This window comes from Erpetoichthys calabaricus, chromosome 5 (genome assembly GCF_900747795.2).
Source record: "Erpetoichthys calabaricus chromosome 5, fErpCal1.3, whole genome shotgun sequence".
NCBI classification, from domain to species: Eukaryota; Metazoa; Chordata; class Cladistia; order Polypteriformes; family Polypteridae; genus Erpetoichthys; species Erpetoichthys calabaricus.
Genome location: NC_041398.2, coordinates 219,529,616 through 219,554,173, shown reverse-complemented (window position 1 = coordinate 219,554,173; position 24,558 = coordinate 219,529,616). Strand labels below are relative to the sequence as shown.

The following is a 24,558-nucleotide window of genomic DNA, read 5'->3' as shown; positions in this document are numbered from 1 at the left end:
GGCCAAAAATATGGCCTGATCTTTGAGGCAGCAGTGCTAACCACTGCACCTCCCTGAGGGAAAATTAATAGAATTAAATATCAGAATACTAAAATTTCTTGCAGAGACTGGCAGACAGGAAGCATGAATTCGCTGTGCCTTGCCCTCCACAGATTCAATAGCAGAAACAGCTCTTTTGAACTGAAAAAATAGTTTGTTGTTTTTTTTTTCCTGATGCTTTTGCTCATTTGCTGCTGCTACTACCAAAAAAGTATAACACTAACGTATGTGGATTCTTCACTGATTTCTGTTTGCATCAACTGCACAGAACTCTGAGTAATACTGTTAAAGGTGAAGGCTCACATAATTTGAAAAGGTTACATACAAGTCCACACAAAAAGACATTACCTTTAAGACACAAATGTACCAATACATTTTCAGTTTCCTTCTGCATGTGCATTTTGTGTTTAAATGTATTTGCAAGTTTCCTCAAATATTTAGCCCACTACTAGTAGTAGGTACTTGTGGGGATGGTCCCATCCAACACTGGCTGCTATAGCTATGTGATGTCATGCTGGTCTCACAAAGCATCATGGAACACTGGGAAAATAGTTTGTCTAAGCAGGCCACACAATGAATTTTCAGGAAGATATTCAGCAAACAAAGCCACCACCAGTATGCTGATCAACACTGAGATGGTTGGCCTAAGCTGCAATAGGGTATTAGAAGGACTTTTTCATTTTTATTGTAGAGAGTATGTAAAGAAAGTGCATTTCAAAGAGGAAGAGCCAGGCTGGTGTAAAATGGTACAGTAAGTATAGAGAGATGTAAAAGACGAACATTGTTAAGATGGTATCATACCACAGGTTCATAGGAATATTTCTGTCACTTGCACAAAGCATAATGAAATTCTTACTTACATGTGTTCATCAACATGCAATATGTCATCACTCTCCAGCAGACATGATCAATGAGTATAAAAACTTTGCCTAGAAGCTTAGGTCTTCCTTATCTGAAATAACCACCATGCCTTAAAGTTATAATTATAATAGAATGTGAAGTTAAAGTGAAAATATTTACCCTTGTTAATTTTTTCCCATGTTTTTCTATTACAGCATGGATGCATGTTGTATTAAACAATCCTATTGGGATTTATTTTGAGTAGAAATTTGGTTGTTGTTTGGATGGCTTGGGTGGTGCTTATACAGTGTATCAATGGCTTACAACCTTTTACAAGCCTTGCTGGGCTGGATAGTGACACTGACATGTCTAGCATGCCAGCCAGAACTAAGGAGTCAAGCAGGGCTCATTTCTATCTACCCACAGAAAGAGGGAAGTGGTGATTGTAAAGATCTCAGCAGTGATAGTTAAGAGCTCAGTGATTAGAAGTGAAGGCACACACATTTGCAGCAGAGACAGGGAGCCTCATGTGATGTACAGTATTTGCTTCCTGATGAAAAGTAAGGAGACCTTGCTGGACATATGGATTAGCACATGAAGAAAGCTGGGACTTCACCAGACTGCCAGTTTGGAAAAGCACATCTAAAAAAGTATTGTATTGTGTTTAAAAAGACTGAGGGCATACTAGGCTAGTTTAATGTGTGGCTGGGGTTTTGGGTTAGCACAAAGGTGCACAGATTTATGGGGAAGGTAAGCCCTGAACTTCAGAGATTAAATATAAATGAACCAAAGTGAAACTTGTACTTTGGAAATGTATGTGCGGCTAGTTAAGAATTGTTAAAATTAGGAGGGTATGTGTGTTCATGTTTAGAATAGGCCAGACTAGGCTTACCTGCTGGTCATAAAGTATGCAAAGTGTTTTAATTTTCCAGTTTGCAATTGGACACTAATAATTTATCATTTTCTACCTACAAAAACTTTTGTCTGTGTTTTTAACTGACTGATAGTTTGTGTGTTTAGAGGTCTATTAGATCCTGCAAGCCAAATAGAGTTGACAGAGCACTCCTTAGGTGTACAATAGGTGTTCTCTTCATCTGAATATGTTAAGAAAAAGTGATTACTAAACATTAACCTAAATCACAATGAACACCATAAGGGATCCCAAGTAACTAACATTTGCCTTGTCACCTTGATAGTTGGTATTTCAACAAAAATGTACAATATAATTCTGTATGAATATAGGCTCAAGGGAGAGTATGTTGATGTCTACACTTGGCAGTTAGGAGATGAAAGCTAAACAATGCTCTGGAGAAATGTGCTTTATCACACTTCCATGACACATGGTGCCCACCATGACAAATACAGAACTTTCTTACTTTTTATTTTCTAATGCCAGAAATTCTTCACAGAAAGTGTTTGGTTGTAATAAAGATACTGCCATTCATACTTATCAAAATAAATGTTAATTTCTCTATTAAAATGACTGCACCATTAAAAGTGAATAAAAACCTTAATTTTAATTTTCATTTAAATACTGTACTGTAAACTGAAAGAGCAGAAATTACAATTGGTTTCATACATTTATACTCCCTGCCTTTTACAGAAGTGGACAATATAATTCTTTACAGGACACTGTTTTTACTAAATTACATGTCTTATAATAATAGTATGCATTTCAATGGAAGATGGGAAAATATTAATCACTTTAGCAGGCATAAACAAAGCTGTTTAGCTATGTGTTTTTCATGTAACACATTATTCCAATTACATTATTTCTGCAAATAAAATAATAATCTTGGGCGTATAATTTTTTTAAACATTTGTTACTGAACAGCTGCTGTAACTTGTAATAATAATAGACAAACAAGCTATATACAGCATAATGAAAACATATATTAATTCAGCAGTCTGTATACAGTGAACAGGCCATAGGAAGATAAAAGATAAAGCTTTAATATCTGGAGCAAGCAGGTGTTTCACGTTTAATAAGGCCACAGTCAATGACATCCACCATATGTCAAATCTGGCCAAATTGGGGCTACCAGCACTGGCCCTGGTATACCAAAATCTTACCTCTAGTGGATTGTTTTCAAGTTGTTTGCGTCACTTATTGTAAGTTTTTTTAAGTTTAAAACAGTAATTGACTAACAATATTTTTCCTCACCAGAGGCTAGTCAGCATAAGTAACTCTATGTTCTGTTTACATGTATAAGCAGAGCTGAAATCAGATTCTTGTGTCACAGAATGTATAGTACATGTGCATAGCATTATAAATGACCACAAAAAGTCCAGCTTGAATGTTTTAGGTATAATTACATAATGTAACTTCAAACAGAATTAACAATGCAGAGAAAAGGAATGCATGACACAGGGCTTGTATATCTTGATGCAAACCCCCCCCCCCCAAAAAAATTACAATACAGCCCTAAAACACAAGCATAAACCCATATACCTACATTTCTGATGATTTTGTGTTTATTCCACTATACTCCATTGGTCATCTTTTATTCTCGGTTAGGAGAAGTACATAATTACAAATAATATGGTCAGATTGTGTTACAAAAACAGCAAAAAAATATACAGTTACTGCACCATGTTAAATATAATTTAGCCATTTTAATAAATTAAACTAATATGGACATGACTTTATTGTCATCCTTATAACAGTATATTGCCACAATGGCAACTGTAAAAATTAAATAAAAATTCATTACCAGATTGGACCACAAAATATACTGAAACTGAAATACTGAAATCCTAAAATAGGAAGAACCTGTATATAAATTTCTGACTCTCAGAGAACGTGATATTTTTTTTAAACTTAAGATACATTTAATACTAAGTTTTATGATTTCTTTGTAAAAAAAAAAAAAAAAAAAAAAAAATGAAAAGGCCACTGGAAATAAAAAAGAAAAATAAACAGAGAAAACACTGCATCAGTCAATACACTTATGATCATTTACACCTTCATTATAAAAGTCTGATCTAGAATAATTGTTTAGAGATGCAATGTATATGTGTATTTCGAGACGAATGCCTGTGCTTTTTTACACTGATACCATAAAAACATTTTAATGATTAATGAACTAGTCTCTTTAGTACACACTGATTTTCTTCTGCCTGTATATTTCACATTTAAAAATTTAACACTATTTTCAGCAAGACTTTTGTGCTAGTAAAGTGCTCAGTTTTATTTTACCATCCATGGAAGCAGTCAAGCATGTCCCACAATCCAGTGCAGTACACCAGTCAACAGTAACAACAGGGGCTTTGTGCCCTCCGAGTGCCATGATGTTTTCCAAACCCTTTTCCTCTTCACTGAACTGAGGAAAACACAAAAGAAACAGGACCGAATGGTATACTATGTGTATGCAAATATTTGCAGATACCCTAGGTCACCAGAGTTTAAAACGTAAGTGCATGAAGGGTATATTTGGTATGCTTTTAATATTTAAATAAAAAACTTAACAAGTAATATTCAGTATTACACTAATGTCTCACATATAAGAAAACTGTTTGAAAAAGTAATCTTCTTGTAAAGTGTAACAAGCAATATTTTTTCTCAAAATTAGCACTGAGATATAGTTCAACATCCTTAACTAACCCTAGTAGAAGGGTTTTATATATATATATATATACATATACATACATACACATTAGAGAATATTTCTGTACCTTATAGATGACACCTCCATTTGAGGAGCATGTGAGGACATAGTTTCCTTCAGAATCAAAGGCAAATAGTCGACCACGTGGGACCTGAACTTGCTTATAGCCACTGTACCCCGACAAGATAAAAGGACCTGTAGCATCAGATGGTAGTACATACTCTGACTGCTTGACTCCACTGCGATGAATATTCCACTGGATAAACTAAAAAATTAACAATAATCAAAGTGAATTAATTACATTGTTGTAACTTTAGGTAAAATTATTTCTAAAAGAAAATAAACAAATATAATAAGTTCAAATTTATTGTCATGTATACATAGCAAAAAAGAATTCTTACTTGCTTGTCACTTACAGACTAGAGATAATAATACGTCAAAAACTGGGTATGAATACAATACTATAAATTAATTGCAAATCAGATTATGAAATGAGATACACTAATGCAGTTGTCAGTACAAGTGGCTGCAAAACAGCCTTATGATTTGAGGATAAAAACTGTCCTCTAAATCTAGTGGTATGATTAAAGTAAAAACATTTACTTCAGAAAGAAGGCAATGTCATCAAAGACTTAAAATACTTGTTTTAAAGGTTTGAATAGGGGTTATCTTTTTTATAACCATGGTAGTCATACCTTTCCATCTTCTCCAATACTGAAAACTGTATTTTCATCATAACTAAACTCCACTGAGTATACCTCCCCCTCATGGGCCTTCCAGCTCATTACACTTTCATACCTCTGCATGTCTGTTGGATGAAATAAGAAGAAAATGTGAAGAAGTCAGCTATTTTCAAATGCTCATTAGTCATCAGTTAACTTCACAGCTTTAACCCAAATCAAGAACACCAACTAATGAACAGAGAATATTATTTCTGATTTTGATATACTTTGATAAAGAACAATAAGAAGATTCACTGAAACTAAAAAAGCAACTTAATTAATCACTTTAATGCTGTATTACCTAGTGTTGCATTGCTATGTAATTTTAAGCTCTGGTCCATTTGTTTGCTATGGGGCTTCAGTTTGTTCAAAGCTGCATTAAAAAGGGAAAAAAAATCCACATGTTCCCCCAAGTTCAAAATTTTGGGTCAGGACTACGGCCTTTCACTGATCATATTAATGATGTGTGCAGATTTTGCAGGGATTGGTCCAATGGTGTGGATTTGTATATTGAACATACTGTACATACAGTACCCACAGACACATTTTGAGCTTCATATATTAGATACTAACAGCATACACAGTTTCCAACAACATAACATTTGACATTATATTTAATGCAAAAAAAATATTCTGGCAACTGAACTTGCATGTTTATTTTTTTTCCAAATGTTACAGAAGTTACTCAATATGAAAGAAAAATGATTACACTGAAAGTCTGGATAAAGCATCATTAAAAAAGAACATATTAAATTATTGACTGCAAATTTTGAACATGATCTGACAAAGTAAAGTTAATTTGTCATTTCAGTATCTAAATAATGAATGCTTTGGGGTAACAAATTTACACCAAAATACCCAAATGTTACTTATTTAGGAGGCAATTTATACAAAAAAGGACGTTAAAGTTGTTTTCTTCTTAAATTAATACTTACTCATATCTATACTCATAACATCAAGTACATGTGCTTTTAAAAGTGTATGTAAGCATACAAAGGGCAAAAGATGTTTCAGCAATAGAGTATTTCATGTGTTAAAATATTTTGAAAATTAGATTGTTATACATTTTCTATTTTTACCACGCTTCTTTTAACTTCACCTGTTTGTTGTCTGGTACAAATCTTGTAATCGATATTTAACCCACTTCCTATTGTCCAAATAACTTGAAATTTTGCACACTCACTTCTGATGACAATACATGAATCAATAATCAGTTTCACTAATTGATCAATTAATCCATGTTAATTAAGAAATGAGATTTTCATATGAAGAATAGTTAAAGATTTCACCAATAGATGGCGCTAGTAACGGATAGAAATATTAAAGGAAGTGTTAAAATATTAATTACAAAATTATACTAAAGCAAACCCAAGACTAAAAAGTTGAAAATAATATTTTTATAAAAAAATACTTTTTAAAAACCACACTTATATTAAGTTAAAAAGTGTACTAAACAGTAAGAAATAAGTCTCTCATACATCGCTTTTGCTAAGATTTTATTGATTGATGAAAAGCGCCCACACTTTTATTTTACAAGTGATGTATGAGAGACTTATTTCTTACTGTTTAGTACAATTTTTAACTTAATATAAGCCTGGTTTTTAAAAAGTATATTTAAATAAATATATTTTAAGTAACCTATTTATGCTCCAAAACACTCACTCCCCGTCTAAGTGTGGATGATGAGCAAGCTTGTTTTTAGTTCAGTAGCTCACATTTTTAATTAATAGAATATATAAAGAAGAATTTCCCCTCCCTGCTTAGTAGGCAACAACCCTTTTACATTAAGAGCCAAATTTGTCTATTTTACATGTAAACTTTGTATTTTTCTGATAAACATCTTATGAACACCTTAATATAATTATGGCTTGTAATTTTTAATAAGTATTTTATTTTCTTTTATGACATATGTATTATGGATAAATAATTTGTATATATGTTTTATTTGGTAAAAAAGTATGTATTTTAAGGGGATTTTATTTATTGTACTATGTTATATACAAAATGCAAAGTGAGCGAACAAATGTAAAATCTAAATCAAATCATATTTGGTGTTACTAACTTTTGCCTTCAAACCAGCATCAATTCTTATAGGTACACTTGCACAAAGTCAGGGATTTTGTAGGATTATAGTCAGGTGTATGATCAACCAGTTATACCAAACAGGTGCTAATGATCATCAATGTCACACATAGGTTGAAACACAGTCATTAACTGAAACAGAAACAGCTGTGTAGGAGGCTTAAAACTGGGTGAGGAACAGCCAAACTCTGCTACCAAGGTGAGGTTTTGGAAGACAGTTTCATGTCATGGCAAGATTGAGCAAAGCAACAAGACACAAGGTAGTTATACTGCATCAGCAAGGTCTCTCCCAGACAAAGATTTCAAAGCAGACTGGGGTTTCAAGATGTGCTCTTCAAGCTCTTTTGAAGAAGCACAAAGAAACGGGCAATGTTGAGGATCGTAGACGCAGTGGTCGGCCAAGGAAACTTAGTGCAACATATGAAAGACACATCAAGCTTATTACCCTTCAAAATCGGAAGATGTCCAGCAGTGCCATCAGCTCAGAACTGGCAGAAACCAGTGGGACCCAGGTATACCCATCTACTGTCCGGAGAAGTCTGGCCAGAAGTGGTCTTTATGGAAGAGTTGCAGCCAAAAAGCCATACCTCCGACGTGGAAACAAAGCCAAGCGACTCAAGTATGCACAAAAACATAGGAACTGGGGTGCAGAAAAATGGCAGTAGGTGCTCTGGACTGATGAGTCAAAATTTGAAATATTTGGCTGTAGCAGAAGGCAGTTTGTTCGTCGAAGGGCTGGAGAGTGGTACAATAATAAGTGTCTGCAGGCAACAGTGAAGCATGGTGGAGGTTCCTTGAACGTTTGGGGCTGCATTTCTGCAAAAGGAGTTGGAGATTTGGTCAGGATTAATGGTGTTCTCAATGCTGAGAAATACAGGCAGATACTTATCCATCATGCAATACCAGCAGGGAGGCGTATGATTGGCCCCAAATTTATTCTGCAGAAGGACAACGACCCCAAACATACAGCCAAAGTCATTAAGAACTATCTTCAGCTTAAAGAAGTACAAGAAGTCCTGGAAGTGATGGTATGGCCCCCACAGAGCCCTGATCTCAACATCATCAAGTGTGTCTGGGATTACATGAAGAGACAGAAGGATGTGAGGAAGCCTACATCCACAGAAGTTCTGTGGTTAGTTCTCCAAGATGTTTGGAACAACCTACCAGCCGAGTTCCTTCGAAAACTGTGTGCAAGTGTACCTAGAAGAATTGATGCTGTTTTGAAGGCAAAGGGTGGTCACACCAAATATTGATTTGATTTAGATTTCTCTTTTGTTCATTCACTGCATTTTGTTGATTGATGAAAATAAATGATTAACACTTCCATTTTTGAAAGCATTCTTTGTTTACAGCATTTTTTCACACCTGCCTAAAACTTTTGCACAGTACTGTATGTGTGTGTATATACATATAAATGTGTTGCTTACCAAACAGTCGAATGATTCCATCAGCAGCTCCAGTTACCAGCAAGTTCCCATTATGATTAAAAGCAGTGCAGTTTATAGCAACTGGCTCTGGTACCAGTGAAAACTGTAGCTAAGAAAAAATAAGAATAACATTAAATCAGTATATCTGTTTACAATATTATTTGCATGTACAAACAAAATTCTAACAGTGACATAACCATTTTGATAAAGAAGCACACCAAGCAAAAATGTATTCAGCATTATTAGTATCTTTTTAATTAAGAAACAAAATGCATTAAACCAAACGCAATCCAATGAAAAGAAAAAGTTTATTAAGGATTATAATCTCTCAGACCAATTTCTATATCCAAAACTACCCTTTGCTAGTGTGTCACTGTTATTCAAGAATTTATTATTTTTATTGATAATAACTTACTACCCCTCTATTAAATCTTGAAAATAATAATATACTGTTATATCTGACCAGGCTCCTCTTATTTAGGAGTTTAAATCATTATGCCCCACAAATCCAATTCACAATTGGCAACTTAATCCATTAATGCTATCTGATGAGGACTTTATGAAATTTATCTCAACACAAATTGATACTTCCTTAGACACCAATGTCTCCCCAGAGACCTCTGTAGGGACACTCTGGAAAACACTTAAGGCAGTTTTAAGAAAACAAATTATATTGCATCTCTCACATAAAAAACAAACAGCAGACAAGAAGGGCATCAGCGATGATTAACTGATCAGGAATATGCAAAATCTCCAAATGAATGATTTTATAGGAAAACATTGGATCTACAATCAGAATTGAATCTTTTGACTAGAAAAGGAATTGAGCAAGTGGTCTTAAAGTCAAGTCATCATGATAATACACAAGGAAAAAAGTTCAATAAGATATATACATAATAAATAAATAATCAGGATATTCAGAATGCAATTAAAGTTTAACAATGTAGCAGGAAATAAAACTATACTATACGTCCTTATAATCATTGCAATGTAAAGAAAGCAGGGTCCAAGCCAAGGACTTAACTGATAAAATAGAGCTTCTTATTCTCTGCATAGAGGAGCTGCAAACTACGGAAAGCTGCAAGCTCATATGGTTATTCAGAGGAATTTAAAAAAAAAAGTTTCAACTCAGCACTATTAATGCTAAAATGTTTACTTGAAAACAGAGAAACTAAAATTCTACCATAAATACTACATCAAGTGTCAATTACTGTCTCTTCAAGAAAAAATAAATACTTAATGGAATGTGAATCATATAGATCAATTATGTTTCTTAATAATTATGTTAAGATTCTGGCAAGTGATTTTATTTAAAAGAACAGAGAATGAACCACCCTCTATAATATTAGACCAAAATTTTTTTTTTTAACAGACAAATACTTAGTATCCAACCTTTGCTAAAGCTCTGCATGGATAGGTGATGTGTTCTAGCAATGTTTTTACACTTAGATAATTTTGGGCAGAACTTTTGTATATTGGACAACCTTAGATCACTCGTAATGCTTAATTGAAAATGATACCAGTCCAGATGGAAAAACATTATGCTATGAAAAATCTGTTGTAATATTCTATATACCATACTACTTGCACAAAAACATGCTTTACTCAGATTAGACAATCCTAACCCACCCCTATAACTCAGTCATAAAGTGAAGTTGTACACCTCAAATTGGAAAAAAAATATCTTTATAAGGATTTGTTCAGAATGTTTTCAGTATTTAGCAAGAACTGTAACTGTAAAGTAATCACATTGGTGCTGTGCTGAACTTTTCTATTTTGTTATTGCACTTGTCATGTTTTTCTTTTTTGGCATTTGCAGCATCATAGCATATATTAACCTCAAAGCTGTACTCATGCTTATGACTGGAATATTTTGAAAATTATAGTAGAAAGTAAGCAACACAGATTGTTAAGAACGTTTCACTTTGCAACAGAATATCTTGATTGGAAATAATATACAGGATGGAAGAAATGTGCCATTTACAAAATAAATATATTGGTGACAGCATTATCAACAATTTAAAACAGAACTGGTGGATAATTCACAACAAAAGCTTTTTATAATTTTAAAGGTTTTACAGGATTTTTAGGATACATTTTCATTCAAAACAAACTTAAATATATTATTAGAATATATAAATTGTATATTATTTTTTCTTGCTGACTCTAAAGAGTAATGGGTTGTGTTCAGTAAAATATGAATCTTAAAAGTGTACTTCCATGGTAAAATTAATCTTTTGCAGAATGTCTAAGATTGAGGGCAGAAATATATGCACTTTGGGATGTGCCATTCTTACCATTAGGTCACTCTGCATCATTGTTATTCAAGGTATTTTTTCAGGACAGATAGCTTCTTGGCTGCTATACTATGACCAAATTAAACAATAAACAATTACTGACAACAATTACTAAGAGGCCTCTAACACTAATAACTTTTTTTGAAAAGTTGCTTGCTCTAGCTCATTCTGTTTCTGAGCTACATGAATTAATGAATGTGAAAAAAATACCATTTTTTTTTTTTTTTGATAAAATGTCCACCCATATGGATTTTGAACATTCTCCATTTGCATGGATTTTACACATGGAAAGGTTTCTTTCCACATCTCCAAAGACCTGCATACCAGGCTAATTGTCAATTGCAAATTAGCCCTGAGTGAGCAATACAATGAACTGGCACTTGTCCAAGGAAATTTTCAGGGTTTAAGGAGGTTTTGTTATGTTACATGATGTACAATTAAAAGTGCAGATATGACATTGTAATCTAAATCTCAATAACTCTGAAAATATGATTATCTATATATATAATTCACTAAGTCCATGGCAAGCAAGACGCACGCAAGACATGGCAAGCAAGATGCACGCAAGACATAGCCATGCCCCCCAACTCACAGTTCACTAAGCAGCCGACCATGGCACGTAAGACAGAGACCAGACCATGGCAAGCAAGACGCACGCAAGTCCATGGCAAGCAAGACGCACACAAGTCCATGGCAAGCAAGACGCACGTAGGACAGAGCCACGCCTGCCAACTCTAAGACCATGGGATACGCACGACAAAGCCCCGCCTGCCAACTCTAACCCTCCCCCCCGAGTCCACCCTCGCTCTTGAGGCACGTAGCACCTCACCAAACACCACCTCAGTCGCTTTCGTCTCTGCTACAGTCCACATGCACCTCTGAGCCATGTTGACTTTTCATTGTTCTTTTCGGTTCCGGCTGCTTTTCTGTATATAATCCACCAAGTCGGGATATGCACGCACGCAAGACAGAGCCCCGCCCGCCAACTCTAACCCTCCTCCCCGAGGCATGCACACTTCCTGCTCATGTGCCCGCCCCCAACTCCTCACCTGAGTCACTTTCATCTGTGTAGGCGCGCGAGAGAGAGCGACACACACACACACGAGAGCGACACACATACGAGAGAGAGAGAGAGAGACACACAGACAGACAGACACACACACACACACGCAAGAGAGAGCGACCGACACACACACACACACACACACACACGAGAGACAGCGACACACACAGGCGCGTGAGAGAAAGAGCGACACACACACACAGGCGCGCAAGAGAGAGCGACACACACACCGGCGCGTGAGAGAAAGCAACACACACACGAGAGAGAGCGACACACACACACACACACGAGAGACAGCGACACACACACACACACAGGCATGCGAGAGAGAGCGACACACACACACACACACAGGCGCGGGCAAGAGAGAGCGACACACAGGCACGCGTGCGCGAGAAAGAGCGACACACACACACAGGCACGTGAGAGAGCGCGACACACACACACACACAGGCGCGTGAGAGAGAGCGCGACACACACACACAGGCGCGTAAGAGAGAGCGACATACACACACAGGCGCGCAAGAGAGAGCCAGAGAGCCACACACACACACACACACGAGAGAGAGAGACACACACACATAGGCGCGTGAGAGAGAGAGAGAGACACACACACACAGATGCGCGAGAGACAGACACACACACACATTGCCTGTATCTTCCAAAACCAGTTTTCAGTCACGGACAATTGTATGTTGCTCTCTTCAGAGTTCCATCTTTTCATTCACTCATAGTCATATCCTCAAACCCACCCCATTTGGACAACTGTGTCGTTCAGGAAGTGTTCACCCATCAATAAATAATTATGCGGCGTATGCTACGCCGCGGGTTGGTTAGTAATAATTAAAGATGCAGAAAGATGTACATTATTAACCAAAGCAATACAAAATGTCTTGTACTGTCCTATTTGGCTGTTCTTACTGTTCAAGGGGATATGATTTTAAGACAGTATCATGGCTTCCATTTGTCTGCTCTAGATTTACTAAAATCAGGATCTTCTTAGTAACAGCTCAAATATAATTAGGATCTTTTTAGTCATTGCACAAGCATTTTTTTTAAATAAATTCAGTCCAAGGCTGATCAGATCTGAATCAAAAACTTTTATATTTATGTTTTGTATGTGTCTGAATGAAATAAAATGCAGCATAAATGAGCTAATGAAAATAAATAATTATTTAGTTTCAAGCTAAAAAAAATCTGTTGAATATTGTTTTAAGTTTAATTTACCTAGCCAATGTTGTGATAAAAGTCAAAAATGCTTATTTATAAGAAGACACATTAAAATAAAAAGTTCACAAATTTTCAAACTGCAGAAACCCATATTACAATTCATTAATACCTGCTGTTTAACAGTTTTTGTGTCCCACAACAAAAGCCGTCCTTGGGCAGGACCTAACCCACTCATGTTATCACTCGATCTAGGACTATGAGCAGCTGCAGAACAAACAAATGATGTTCCACTAGGACTCCAAGCCAGTGACAAGATTCTAAACCAATGACAAAAAGACAAAAAAAAAGTTATGATCACTGTAATAAAGAAAACATTATGCAGAGGTCAATGTTTTATTAATAAAAAAACGGCATTTATAAGAATGAAAATATTTTTCTTTTGATATGGTTTTAGGAGACAGACAAGGTGATAAAATATGGACAGCACCTCCAAAATTGAAATAATATAATAGAAGCCAATAGGATTACATTTGTCAGTTCTAATTAACACCAGATTTTTTCCTCTCAGAGCAAAGGAGATACCGCTATATTGGTGATCATTCCTACTTGGCAATAATCTCCTCTCCTTAAAATTCATAATACTGTACAAATCACCAGGTAATCTCCTACAAGAATTGTGACTTTGGCATTTTGGGTGGAGGAGTTTGTGTGCCTCAGTAATCCTTAGAACTATGTTGTTTGGTTATACTGTATGTGATCCTCATAAGGTGGTGTTATGACTAAATTCTGGGATAAAATCACACCAACAAAAGTAGATGGGGACTTTGTTGGAAGGAAAAAATATGTACTAACAAATAGGTTCACATTGAAGGTGTCATCTTGCCTTTTCTACCAGCATGGGATCCTTCAACAGATCTTCCGGTCCTACTCATCTATAAGACTCTACAGTTAAGGTCTTCCCATGTTGAAGCTTCCCATCAGCAGCTTGTATGAAGAGTTTAAGGTGACTCATGCAAGGAAGGTGCTGCAATACTAGCAGTCTTAAGACCAATAATCACCTGGCTGGTATTGAGGTGAGGACAGTAAGGAAGAGGAGAGTGAAAGAGTGCTCCCATAGTTTAATATCAGGTATATATTCAATAACTCATAAGCACTACTATTAGGGGAAAAATGTAATGAATAAATTGATAAAACAAATTTGTTGAGACCTTTGCTGTTAACAGAGGTTAATGTGGCTAGCACATGAAATGAATGCATGTTTGCTTTTCAGACTTTTAGAAATTTAAGTCATTACTCCTTCCTGTGGCTTATTTTCAGCTTGTCACTGCGCGCTTCATTTATATGTTATGCTGGAACCCTACAGATCTATAAACTATATCAGTAAAGGCAAAAATCTTCACAATAAAATTTTCAAACTTGCATTTACCACAGAGACTACTCTATGAAAGTCATAGTCATAATCATAATCAAATAGATTATGTCAATGGAATAGTGTAATATTCTGATTATTTTTTAATAGGTTGGAAAACAAAGATTAACATAATTTAAATTTTTCCTTCATAGACAACATTAATGATTAAGCAAAAGCATAGCACATGGCCATATACTGTACGTATGTCGATATTTATGAAAAAAATCATAAGTAACTGGATGTTTAAACGATTAACAAAAATTGTTCAACTGATACAATATTTTTACAATATTTTCTCCTTTGTCCATTACTTTATCTGTTCCTTACAATTGTAAATCTTTTCCTCACAACCTCTGCACTAAAAAAAAAAAAAAAAAAAAAGCTTAACACCTAATGCCTAAAGCACAAATATACCACAAGAAAAAAATTCCCAAAAGCAGAAACTTACACTAATTTGCCAAAATCATTCTTTTCATTTCGATCTGATATAGGAATAATATACACTATTGTGTAAGCCAGGAGCTTACTCCAGTTGCATAAGCAAAGCACCAAGTTGGACTTCACACCAAAATATAACATGGCACACTCATTAATACAGAGTCAATTTAGAGTTGCCAATTAACCTAACATGCTTTCCTGTTCCATATGCTAGGATAATGTATCTAACTGAAATAGGCTTCAAAAGTTTCAGTCTCAAGAAGCCTTTCACAGAGTATGAATTTTGCCTACATCCAATTAAAGTAAATTTTGCCACTAAGAAAGAAAAAAAAATAAACTATATCTTTTTTGTTTCAAATCTGAATTTCAGAGATTTCTATAAATTTCACACATTATTAGGGTTACGCTGCGGTGGGTTGGCACCCTGCCCGGGATTGGTTCCCTGCCTTGTGCCCTGTGTTGGCTGGGATTGGCTCCAGCAGACCCCCGTGACCCTGTGTTCGGATTCAGCGGGTTGGAAAATGGATGGATGGATGGATTAGGGTTACGAGTAGGATTAGGGTTAGGGTTACATACAACACAGGTTTTTCTGTCTTCGCTCATTGTATGAAAACTATTTTTAGGTATTAGTATAACTCAAAGTTACATCATCTGCTTGCATAAACTATACAAATACTGTGTACTGTATATATTTAAGAAACTGTTCTAATATACAGCACATCTCTACACTGGTGGTGGAAGGATCCAAGGATAGCTTAAATGACATTAATCAAATTTAAAAAAGAGAACTGTGAAAAACAGTTCAACTTTCACTTTTCCCCCCACTACTGAAATATTTAAGTTCTCAGTTCCTATATTAGGGAATGTATGTAAGTCTTTTGGCAAAACATAAAAAACATGCTAATTGTTGATTAGCAAAACTCCTACGTGATAGGAGAGTTTATATAAACATACTCTTTTCAGAGACAAATGTCACAAGTTTAATAAATTTTTTACAGACGCGAGAGTGTAACATTTGTATTGCACTATTTAGTTAATACTTTGAACTCTTAGCACTTTCTATTCTGAACAGAATTTCACAATTTAATAAGTTTACTATAAATGTGGAATATTCAGGGAATTACAACCTACAGCTTACTCTTAGGTACTAGGACTTTAAAAAGACCAATTTAAATTGCTAGATTTTGTTTTTAAGCGCTTTTCACAAAACAGTACAAAACACATCCTGACAAACTGACCCACATCTCAGCGTTATCAAATGGATGCCAATGTGAATGCATACGCACTTGCAGTGTTAGCATAGTGCTTCTTTGATTGCCAGAGGGGAAAAATTATTATTTCACATTAACAACAAACAAAAAAGTATTAAAAGGAAATAATTTTGACTATCAAATTACCTATTAATAAAGTAAATATCACACAGAAATGTCTATGTGTTATTAGTAAGGTATTTTGCTCCATGTTTAAGAACATGCATTATTTCTTAAATAGATGCCTTTCCATTAAAGAAAAAAAAAATGCCAAAACAAGTCACACAAAAATAGCTGTTACAATTTTTCTGTCTTATAATAATTTATTTACTCCAAGAGTCTGCAATATAAGGTAAGTAAATATTTATACCTGGGATGTATGTCATCTATTGCCATTTCACACAGGTTCTTCTTGGCTTCAGTGTCATAGAGTCTAACAGTTCCAACTCCACTTCCAAGCAGCAACTAAAACAAAAGGCAAACACTGTTGCTATTTTATTTTGATCTTTCTCTTCTGCCTCTAAACTGCACAAAAGGTCAACATGTTACTTGCATGATGTATAATTTTGACTTTTTCATATTATATTTAAAATAACTACAAAAGATTGCTTCTGAAACAATGTACAGTAAATAGAAAAAGACACGTAATATTCATTAAATTCAAAGTGAAAAACCCTAAGTAGTTTTATTTTTTTAAAATGCAATCGTACAAAGAATCTGAAAAAAGTTTGTTCAAGACTGACTTTACAAGAAAAAAAAAAAAAAGAAATTACAGTTTTAAATGAAAATACTACACTATAAATGTTTATAGACTATGTGGTAGCACAATGTCTCACAGCTCCAGAGTGCTGGTTTAAATTCCAGTCCAAGCACCGTCTGCATATGGAGTTGGTATGTTCACCCAGTACATACGGTATGTGGCTATTTCTCTAGGTACTTAGGTTTTCTTTCACAGTCCAAGTATGTGTTTGGCCGGTTAATTTAGCAAGTCTAAACTGGGATGTTGTGAGTGTATGCGCTGCGACAGACAGCTGCCAAATTCAGTGCTTGTCACTGCCTTGCGCTTCATGCTGCCAGCATAACCTCAGGATCCCAGAGATCCTAGAACACATGCAGAAATAAAGGTATTTACTGTGGATAGTGTGTTAAAGTACAAAAGTATAAGTAGGAATTTCAGAACAATAAATGGAAATCAATCAAAAAAAAAGTCAGTTTTTAGTTGTTTTTTCAGTACATTTGGTGGGCATACAGTAAGCTTGAAGAAATTCAAGCATAACTTAAAAATATTATTGATACATAGTTGAGGATTCAGATTTTAATTTTTGTAGTCTATGAATTAAAATAAAATTAGCCAGTCAAAGTGAGAGAAAAATCAACAACAATGTAGATATGCGACTCTGATACCTACCAGTCTGTCTGGCTTAGAAGCCCACTCTAGAGATAGAAGAGGAGATTTGGACATGATTGTTGCCTTTGTCTGCATAAGAGGGTTAAATGACCAGACTTTGATTACTCCATCCACATCTAGACTAGCCACTCTTCTACCAGAACAATCAACTCTGGAGATAAAAGAAAACAAATTAATACTAGCACATTCATAAATTAATACTGTTAGGTCCAATGTGCTTATTTCTTTTAATATCATTTGTTAGTTCGTTTAAGGAAAGTTGTCTTACTTATATTTAATAGAGTGGCTGTGAAAATGTTGTTTTAGTGATTGACTCTTTGTTTAGTTAAATAGATATTCAATAATTTCCATATGAAAAAGGTATAACTTGAACTGAGGTGGAGATAATCGTACTTTACATGTTCCGCAATGAGTTTGGCTTGATTCACAGACATCTTCAGTTGTTCCATTTGTATATAATGAGGTACTGATTTTTATACTGTATATACTAGAGCTGTGTTGGAGTATGAAGTAAGGTTTATACAGTAGAATGTACTAGGCATACAGCAGAAAAGTGTTTTAAAGCAAGTTTCACTGTCCTTTAAGATGAGAAATGAGATTATGCTCAAGCAACACACTCTTTCAACCATAATTATTAAACCAAAGAATTATCAAATGTCAGTGCTGCTCAAAACTTTTGAGTTGACAGATATAAAAAAACTATGCTGTGCTGTTACAACTCAAGAGTCGAAAAGACAACCAAATATTAGCCATGTATTAGAAAAGAGAACCAAGACAGCAATACAGTTGTTAACTGCCTATACTGAAATCAGTAGAGACCTCCAATGTGAAATATTTGGTAAACATTCTAATTTTTTTTATAAAACTGCAAATAAAATAGAAACCTTAGTGTAAATTGTATTTTACTAGTGTACTACATTTCAAACATAGGTGTTCCTTAGTTTTGAACTAAAAAGTTTGGAGCATAACAACTTACAAAACAAAATATGCAGTAAAAACTACATACAAATATGTTTTTAACCAGGGACCTTTTTTCCCTTCTGAATGAAAGGATCAGACACTATTAAGCAGGTGAATATTAAAAAATCAGTGTTATTTTAATCTTTGCTCCCTTAGGCCCTTTGCAAAACGTAGAAAGGGTCAATGAATTCATGAAACTAAATTAAGCAATGCAGTCTGTACACATACCTACAGTGCATTATGGATGAATGATGCTCTGCATACTCCTCTTGACTCAACTTTATGAATGGCTGCTCATTTGACCCAGTACGGCCACCTCCCTCACCACAGCCTCGTGTTTGTTTGGACATCATGTCGACCTGCTCAGAGTTTCCATCCACATGAATTTCACCATCTATGCTATCCACTCGCTTATCAGTAGTCTGATGAAGGAAATACAATAAACTATTGAAATAGCTGATTTAAGGGTAGTCATTTTGAAGTTTCTAAGATACACTTGTAAAGTAACATTGTTATATTGGAATAAACATCTGACTAATAAAATAAATATATCTTGTTACATTTAATAATACACATAAATTGCTGTGGAAAATTTCATAAGACAATGGGCATCAGAAGTACCATTTAACTAACTAAATTATTTTGGGTATGCAGCATGTGTATATTTTTAGTTAAGGCTAATATTATTGGCAGGTACCAAGTTGTAGCATTTAAAGGTTTAGACCTAGAACTTCAACTGTGTTGAAATCTTGTTACTGACACTGTGTGATCATGAGCAAGTTAGTTCACTGGCCTGTGCTCCAATTAGGAAAAAAAAATCTAACCAAGTTGTAAGTCACCTTGGATAACATCATCAGTCAAACAAGTAATAATAATACAGTAATCCCTCGCTATATCGCGCTTCGCCTTTCGCGGCTTCACTCCATCGCGGATTTTATATGTAAGCATATTTAAATATATATCGCGGATTTTTCGCTGCTTCACGGGTTTCTGAGGGCAATTGGTCTTTTAATTTCTGGTACATGCTTCCTCAGTTGGTTTGCCCAGTTGATTTCATACAAGGGACGCTATTGGCAGATGGCTGAGAAGCTACCCAGCTTACTTTTCTCTGTCACTTGCGCTGACTTTCTCTGATCCTGACGTAGGGGGATTGAGCAGGGGGGCTGTTCGCACACCTAGACGATACGGACGCTTGTCTAAAAATGCTGAAAGATTATCTTCACTACCTTCTGTGCAGCTGCTTCCTGAAACGACATGCTGAACGGTGCTTCGCATACTTAAAAGCACGAAGGGCACGTATTGATTTTTTTATCTGTCTCTCTCTATCTGCTCCTGACGGAGGGGGTGTGAGCTGCCGCCTTCAACAGCTTTGTGCTGCGGTGCTTCGCATACTTAAAAGCCAAACAGCACCATTGATTTGTTTGCTCCTTTGAAGAGGAAGATATGTTTGCATTCTTTTAATTGTGAGACTGAACTGTCATCTCTGTCTTGTCATGGAGCACAGTTTAAACTTTTGAAAAAGAGACAAATGTTTGTTTGCAGTGTTTGAATAACGTTCCTGTCTCTCTACAACCTCCTGTGTTTCTGCGCAAATCTCTGACCCAAGCATGACAATATAAAAATAACCATATAAACATATGGTTTCTACTTCGCGGATTTTCTTATTTCGCGGGTGGCTCTGGAACGCAACCCCCGCGATGGAGGAGGGATTACTGTAATCATAATAATATTATTAGGTCACTGGAGCTGCTTACTCTTAAACATCTAATACACAACTGCCCATGAAGAAAACATTCCTGTATTAGATCAATTCCAGCGTTTTTTGCTTTTCTCAGTGACTTGTATTTTATTGATGGTCATTGCAAAATGCAGTTTTACAGAAAAGTGTATTCTTTTGAAATGAAATGGGTAATCTTTTGAAATAATGTTAAATTTTAGTATATATTGTTATCATTATTAGATGTTTATGATTTTTAATTTGCGCCATTCACTCAAAACAGTATTTCTATTCATGTTTTTCATCAGCTGTTTGTCACTCTTCAAACTAATCCTCAGATGTGACTATAAAGCGGGGAAAAGCAGTGCTTGAAGTGTGTATACATAAGTACTAGTACAAATGTCTTAAGGCGAGAAGCAAGCAGCGCGGAGCATTTTCCCATTATAAATTCAAGTGCCACTATTTAAGATAGATGTTTCTCCCTTGAAGGGGGACAGTTTTCAGCACCATGACTGGAAGCTGGAGGTCAATGGAGCAGAGCAGATAACCAAGATGAGAGCCAGTATGCATCCAAGAGTGTTGGTAGTCAACAGCAAACAACGGTGCTTGCTAAACATTGAACTCTGGTTCTTCCTTGTGCTTTGGCAAACTTTATTTCCATTAAAAACATGATCACATCTCTTTTTTCCTGACCAGAACACCTCCTTGTCTTCAGTTGTCTGTCCATCCTATTGGTTAGTGATGATTTTCATTTCTGTTGTATCCTTCATTTGCATAAAGCACACACAGAGCATGTAAGTCAGCATAAAATAAATACCAACAAATAAAAAAACACATGTTGGCTATTTTATTTCCAATAACATCACCAAATTTCAATCTAATCCATCAATACATTTTTGAGATTTGGGGGTCACCTCTAAACACTGATATATCAAAATGTCCTTTCTTAGCAGATACCTACTGACCTAGATTTACCATCCTGCCAAATTTCAGCTTTTTAACAACACAGAAAATAGTCAATTTCCAGCAGAGATAACATATCGAACACATTTCAGACTTTTACCTATTATGAGATTTTTTTAATCTATTATGAGATTAACAGATTAATTAATTAATATTTTGATTCTCCGTTTATTGATATTAGTATCAAATTAATTTCTGTTCCAGGGTTTTTGGTCCAATGAATCTATTTCTCCTAACAAAATTATGTTTACATTTTTTATTTGTATTTTTTATTTTTGAGCTGTTTTTCTGCTATTTTGTCTTTTTCGAGGGTTGCTTTTCTGTGTGCCTGTCGTTGCTATTACTGGGAGCTCACAACAACGTTGCTGAGTTCACAGATAAACCCTGCCCCAGTACACATGGTTTTTAATTAATTATTTACTAAAATAAAGTCAATGATAATTTGCTCTGCAAATCAGTATAAAAGAGTTCTCCCTATAAAAGAATGATGCATTGACCGATTACCACGCTATGCAATGTGTGTAAAATATCAAGGCCACGGTTTTAGCATTTCAGTTTTGGTGATAACACATCTTGTTAACAACTCTTTGGAATACTTTTTTTGGCTTTGCTTATGGCTTAGCTCTTTAGTTTTTGGCTGCAGCTTCTCAGAGTTTTAGATATTGACTCTCAATACAGTTTCGGAAATGCTTGCACATCTCCTGGCTCAGTTAACACAGTTTTGGCTGTTGATCCCATTCCATTTTGCCACAGAGCAATTCAGGGAGGTTAGCTGTGTATGTTATAAATGACAAAATAGAAATCTAACCCTGGCCATTTTTACAATATAATTTATAAAACAGTTACAGGAAATATCAGGAACTAAAGCAGTATCATCTGATAGGTAATTATGAATCCTTGGAATATGGAATACATATAGGAATATGAACCAGAACATTCTTACGATAAATTCTTTCAGATGTACAATACAATGTTAAAACTACTTGATAGATTCAATACCTGAATAGAGGGCTTAGAAAGCAGTTCTTTCCTTTCCTTCTCATGGTCTTGGAGGCGTCTCTGTCGCAAAGGTGCTGAAATTGGTTCATTTGTACCTGGGCTGCTTAAAACACTTTTAGATTCTTTGCTTGATGGCACAGGATCTTTCAGCTTTGATGTCTAAACAAAACAAACAAAACTGTTTACGTATACATTAAAAAGGAAGTACTGAGGACTAGAATACCCTGCCTCATCATATAAAGATATCCAAGATCTCACTTCAGTCGGTCTTATTTCTAACCTAATTTAGTGAAAAGTCAAGCAAAATGACACCTTTTATTGGCTAACTAAAAAGATTACAATATGCAAGCTTTTGAGGCCACTCGGGCCCCTTCTTCAGGCAAGAAGACTGAAGTTGCAGAAACAAATTAAGCTATCACAAATGTCTTTGAAATGTTGGTGGAAAAACGGAGTATGCATAGAAAACCCCAAATAGACAAAGGGAAAACCTATGTGAAGAAACAGTCGTTTGAAGCTATAGTTCAGCAGTACTTAGCACTACACTATTGTGCCTGTGTCTTCAAACTATTTATAATTCTGAAACCACAGATCTAGGTCTACCATATTTTGCCATGACTAAAGATGTGCAATCAGTCACAGACTATATATAAGGGCTAAAAAAAATTGTTACCAAACAACCAAGGAGCCTAATATACCAGGGCTGTGAACAAAATGAGCACCATAGATGAATGGGAATAAAGAACACTTAATCTTGAAAAGTGAAAGACATATTGTATGTGAAAGCAGTGAAACAATAAATAAAATCATACTAACCTAATGGGTTTTGCCATGTTATATCCATAACAATAGTAGTAGATTATATTCAATAAAAGTGAAGTGAAAAATGTAATTAACAGATAAGAGCCAAAGATTTCTTCTCATATCTGACATTCAGTTCACTTTTTACAGTCCATTCCAAGACAGGCAGTAAAAATCCACCTTAAAGATCTACAGTAGAAAGTTTTTTTTTAAACCAGACACTAGTGTATATAAATTAAAAATTCTGTAATATACATACAGAAATTCTTTAATTTATTTTAAGTATTGTATTGCTACACACCAGAAAAAATAAATACTGATGACTTTAGTTTATTTTTCCAGTTGGTTTACTGCTGTAGGCAACATCCTGATTTAATCCTGTTAATCATGTAGGTAACAGGGTTCTTTTAGTGGATGCTTTACAAAGGAGAAAACTTTGTATAAAAACACAAAAATAATACTCATAAATAACACACAAAAAGCAGTAGAACATACAAATACATTGCAGGTCAGAATAATTGTAATTGCAACACTGAAGACTAATTACAGATTGTGAACTGGATAAGTGTAAATAGAAATATTTAAAACTGAACATCCCAAATCTTTTCCACTAGGGCAGTAGAAGTCAGAGATTGCTTAATTATTCTAAAATTTTGCACACCTAAGTAACATTTGCTTAACATAATTTATTAAAACAACTTTAAACTGTCAAAATATGTAGGATGGGGGCCCAAATATTCCCAGAATTTGTCAGTACCACAGGAATAGAGTGTAGTTATCGACTATTCCGCTATGTATTACATGAATACAGTCTTGTTAATCAGTCTGCAGATTGGCATCATGCTGATTTGTTCGAGTGTGTATTTCTGACATTTATCCTACAATCATGTATGTTGCTTTGGTTATTTTTTTTCCCCAAGCTGAAAATGTGGACACATCAGGTCATACAAAACATTAAGACAACCATGCCTGTGTTTTTCGATATTGACAAACTTGCTAATAAAAAGTTGTTTTCTGTGGCTAGACTGTCAGCAACATTACACTGAACTGCTGAGGTGTCTGCATGAAAGAGTCATGGAAAATATGCCTAGAGCATTTTGTACCATGACAGTGCAGCTGCACACTCTGCATTGTCATTCTGAATTTGCCAGATCTCGCTCCTTGTGATTTCTTTTTGACTCCAGAATTAAAATTGAGACTGAATGGAAGATAATTTGCTATTGTGTAAGAAATCCATGAAAAAAATAGCAGGAAGCTCCAGACAAGATAACAAAAACTGAAACAGGAAATGTTTCAAGGAATAGAAGTGCTGGGACAAGTGTATTGCATTGCATGGGCAGTATTTTGACAGCGACTAAAATGGAAT

General features: G+C 35.2%; 1 protein-coding gene across 3 annotated transcripts in view; it reads right to left on the bottom strand.

Annotated features, from left to right (window-relative positions):
* Positions 1-3,172: 3,172 nt before the first annotated feature.
* Positions 3,173-24,558, bottom strand: part of wdr91 (WD repeat domain 91) — a 62,788-nt gene continuing 41,402 nt past the window's right edge. For all 3 annotated transcript variants that reach the window (XM_051928016.1, XM_051928015.1, XM_051928017.1), the window contains 9 exons: positions 22,395-22,553; positions 18,944-19,137; positions 17,756-17,906; positions 16,718-16,812; positions 13,418-13,565; positions 8,719-8,827; positions 5,183-5,295; positions 4,555-4,752; positions 3,173-4,202 (listed from right to left, as the gene is read on the bottom strand). In XM_051928016.1, the coding sequence (XP_051783976.1) occupies positions 4,035-4,202; positions 4,555-4,752; positions 5,183-5,295; positions 8,719-8,827; positions 13,418-13,565; positions 16,718-16,812; positions 17,756-17,906; positions 18,944-19,137; positions 22,395-22,553 (1,335 nt within the window). In that variant the 3' untranslated portion in view covers positions 3,173-4,034. The remainder of the gene's footprint in view (positions 4,203-4,554; positions 4,753-5,182; positions 5,296-8,718; positions 8,828-13,417; positions 13,566-16,717; positions 16,813-17,755; positions 17,907-18,943; positions 19,138-22,394; positions 22,554-24,558) is intronic.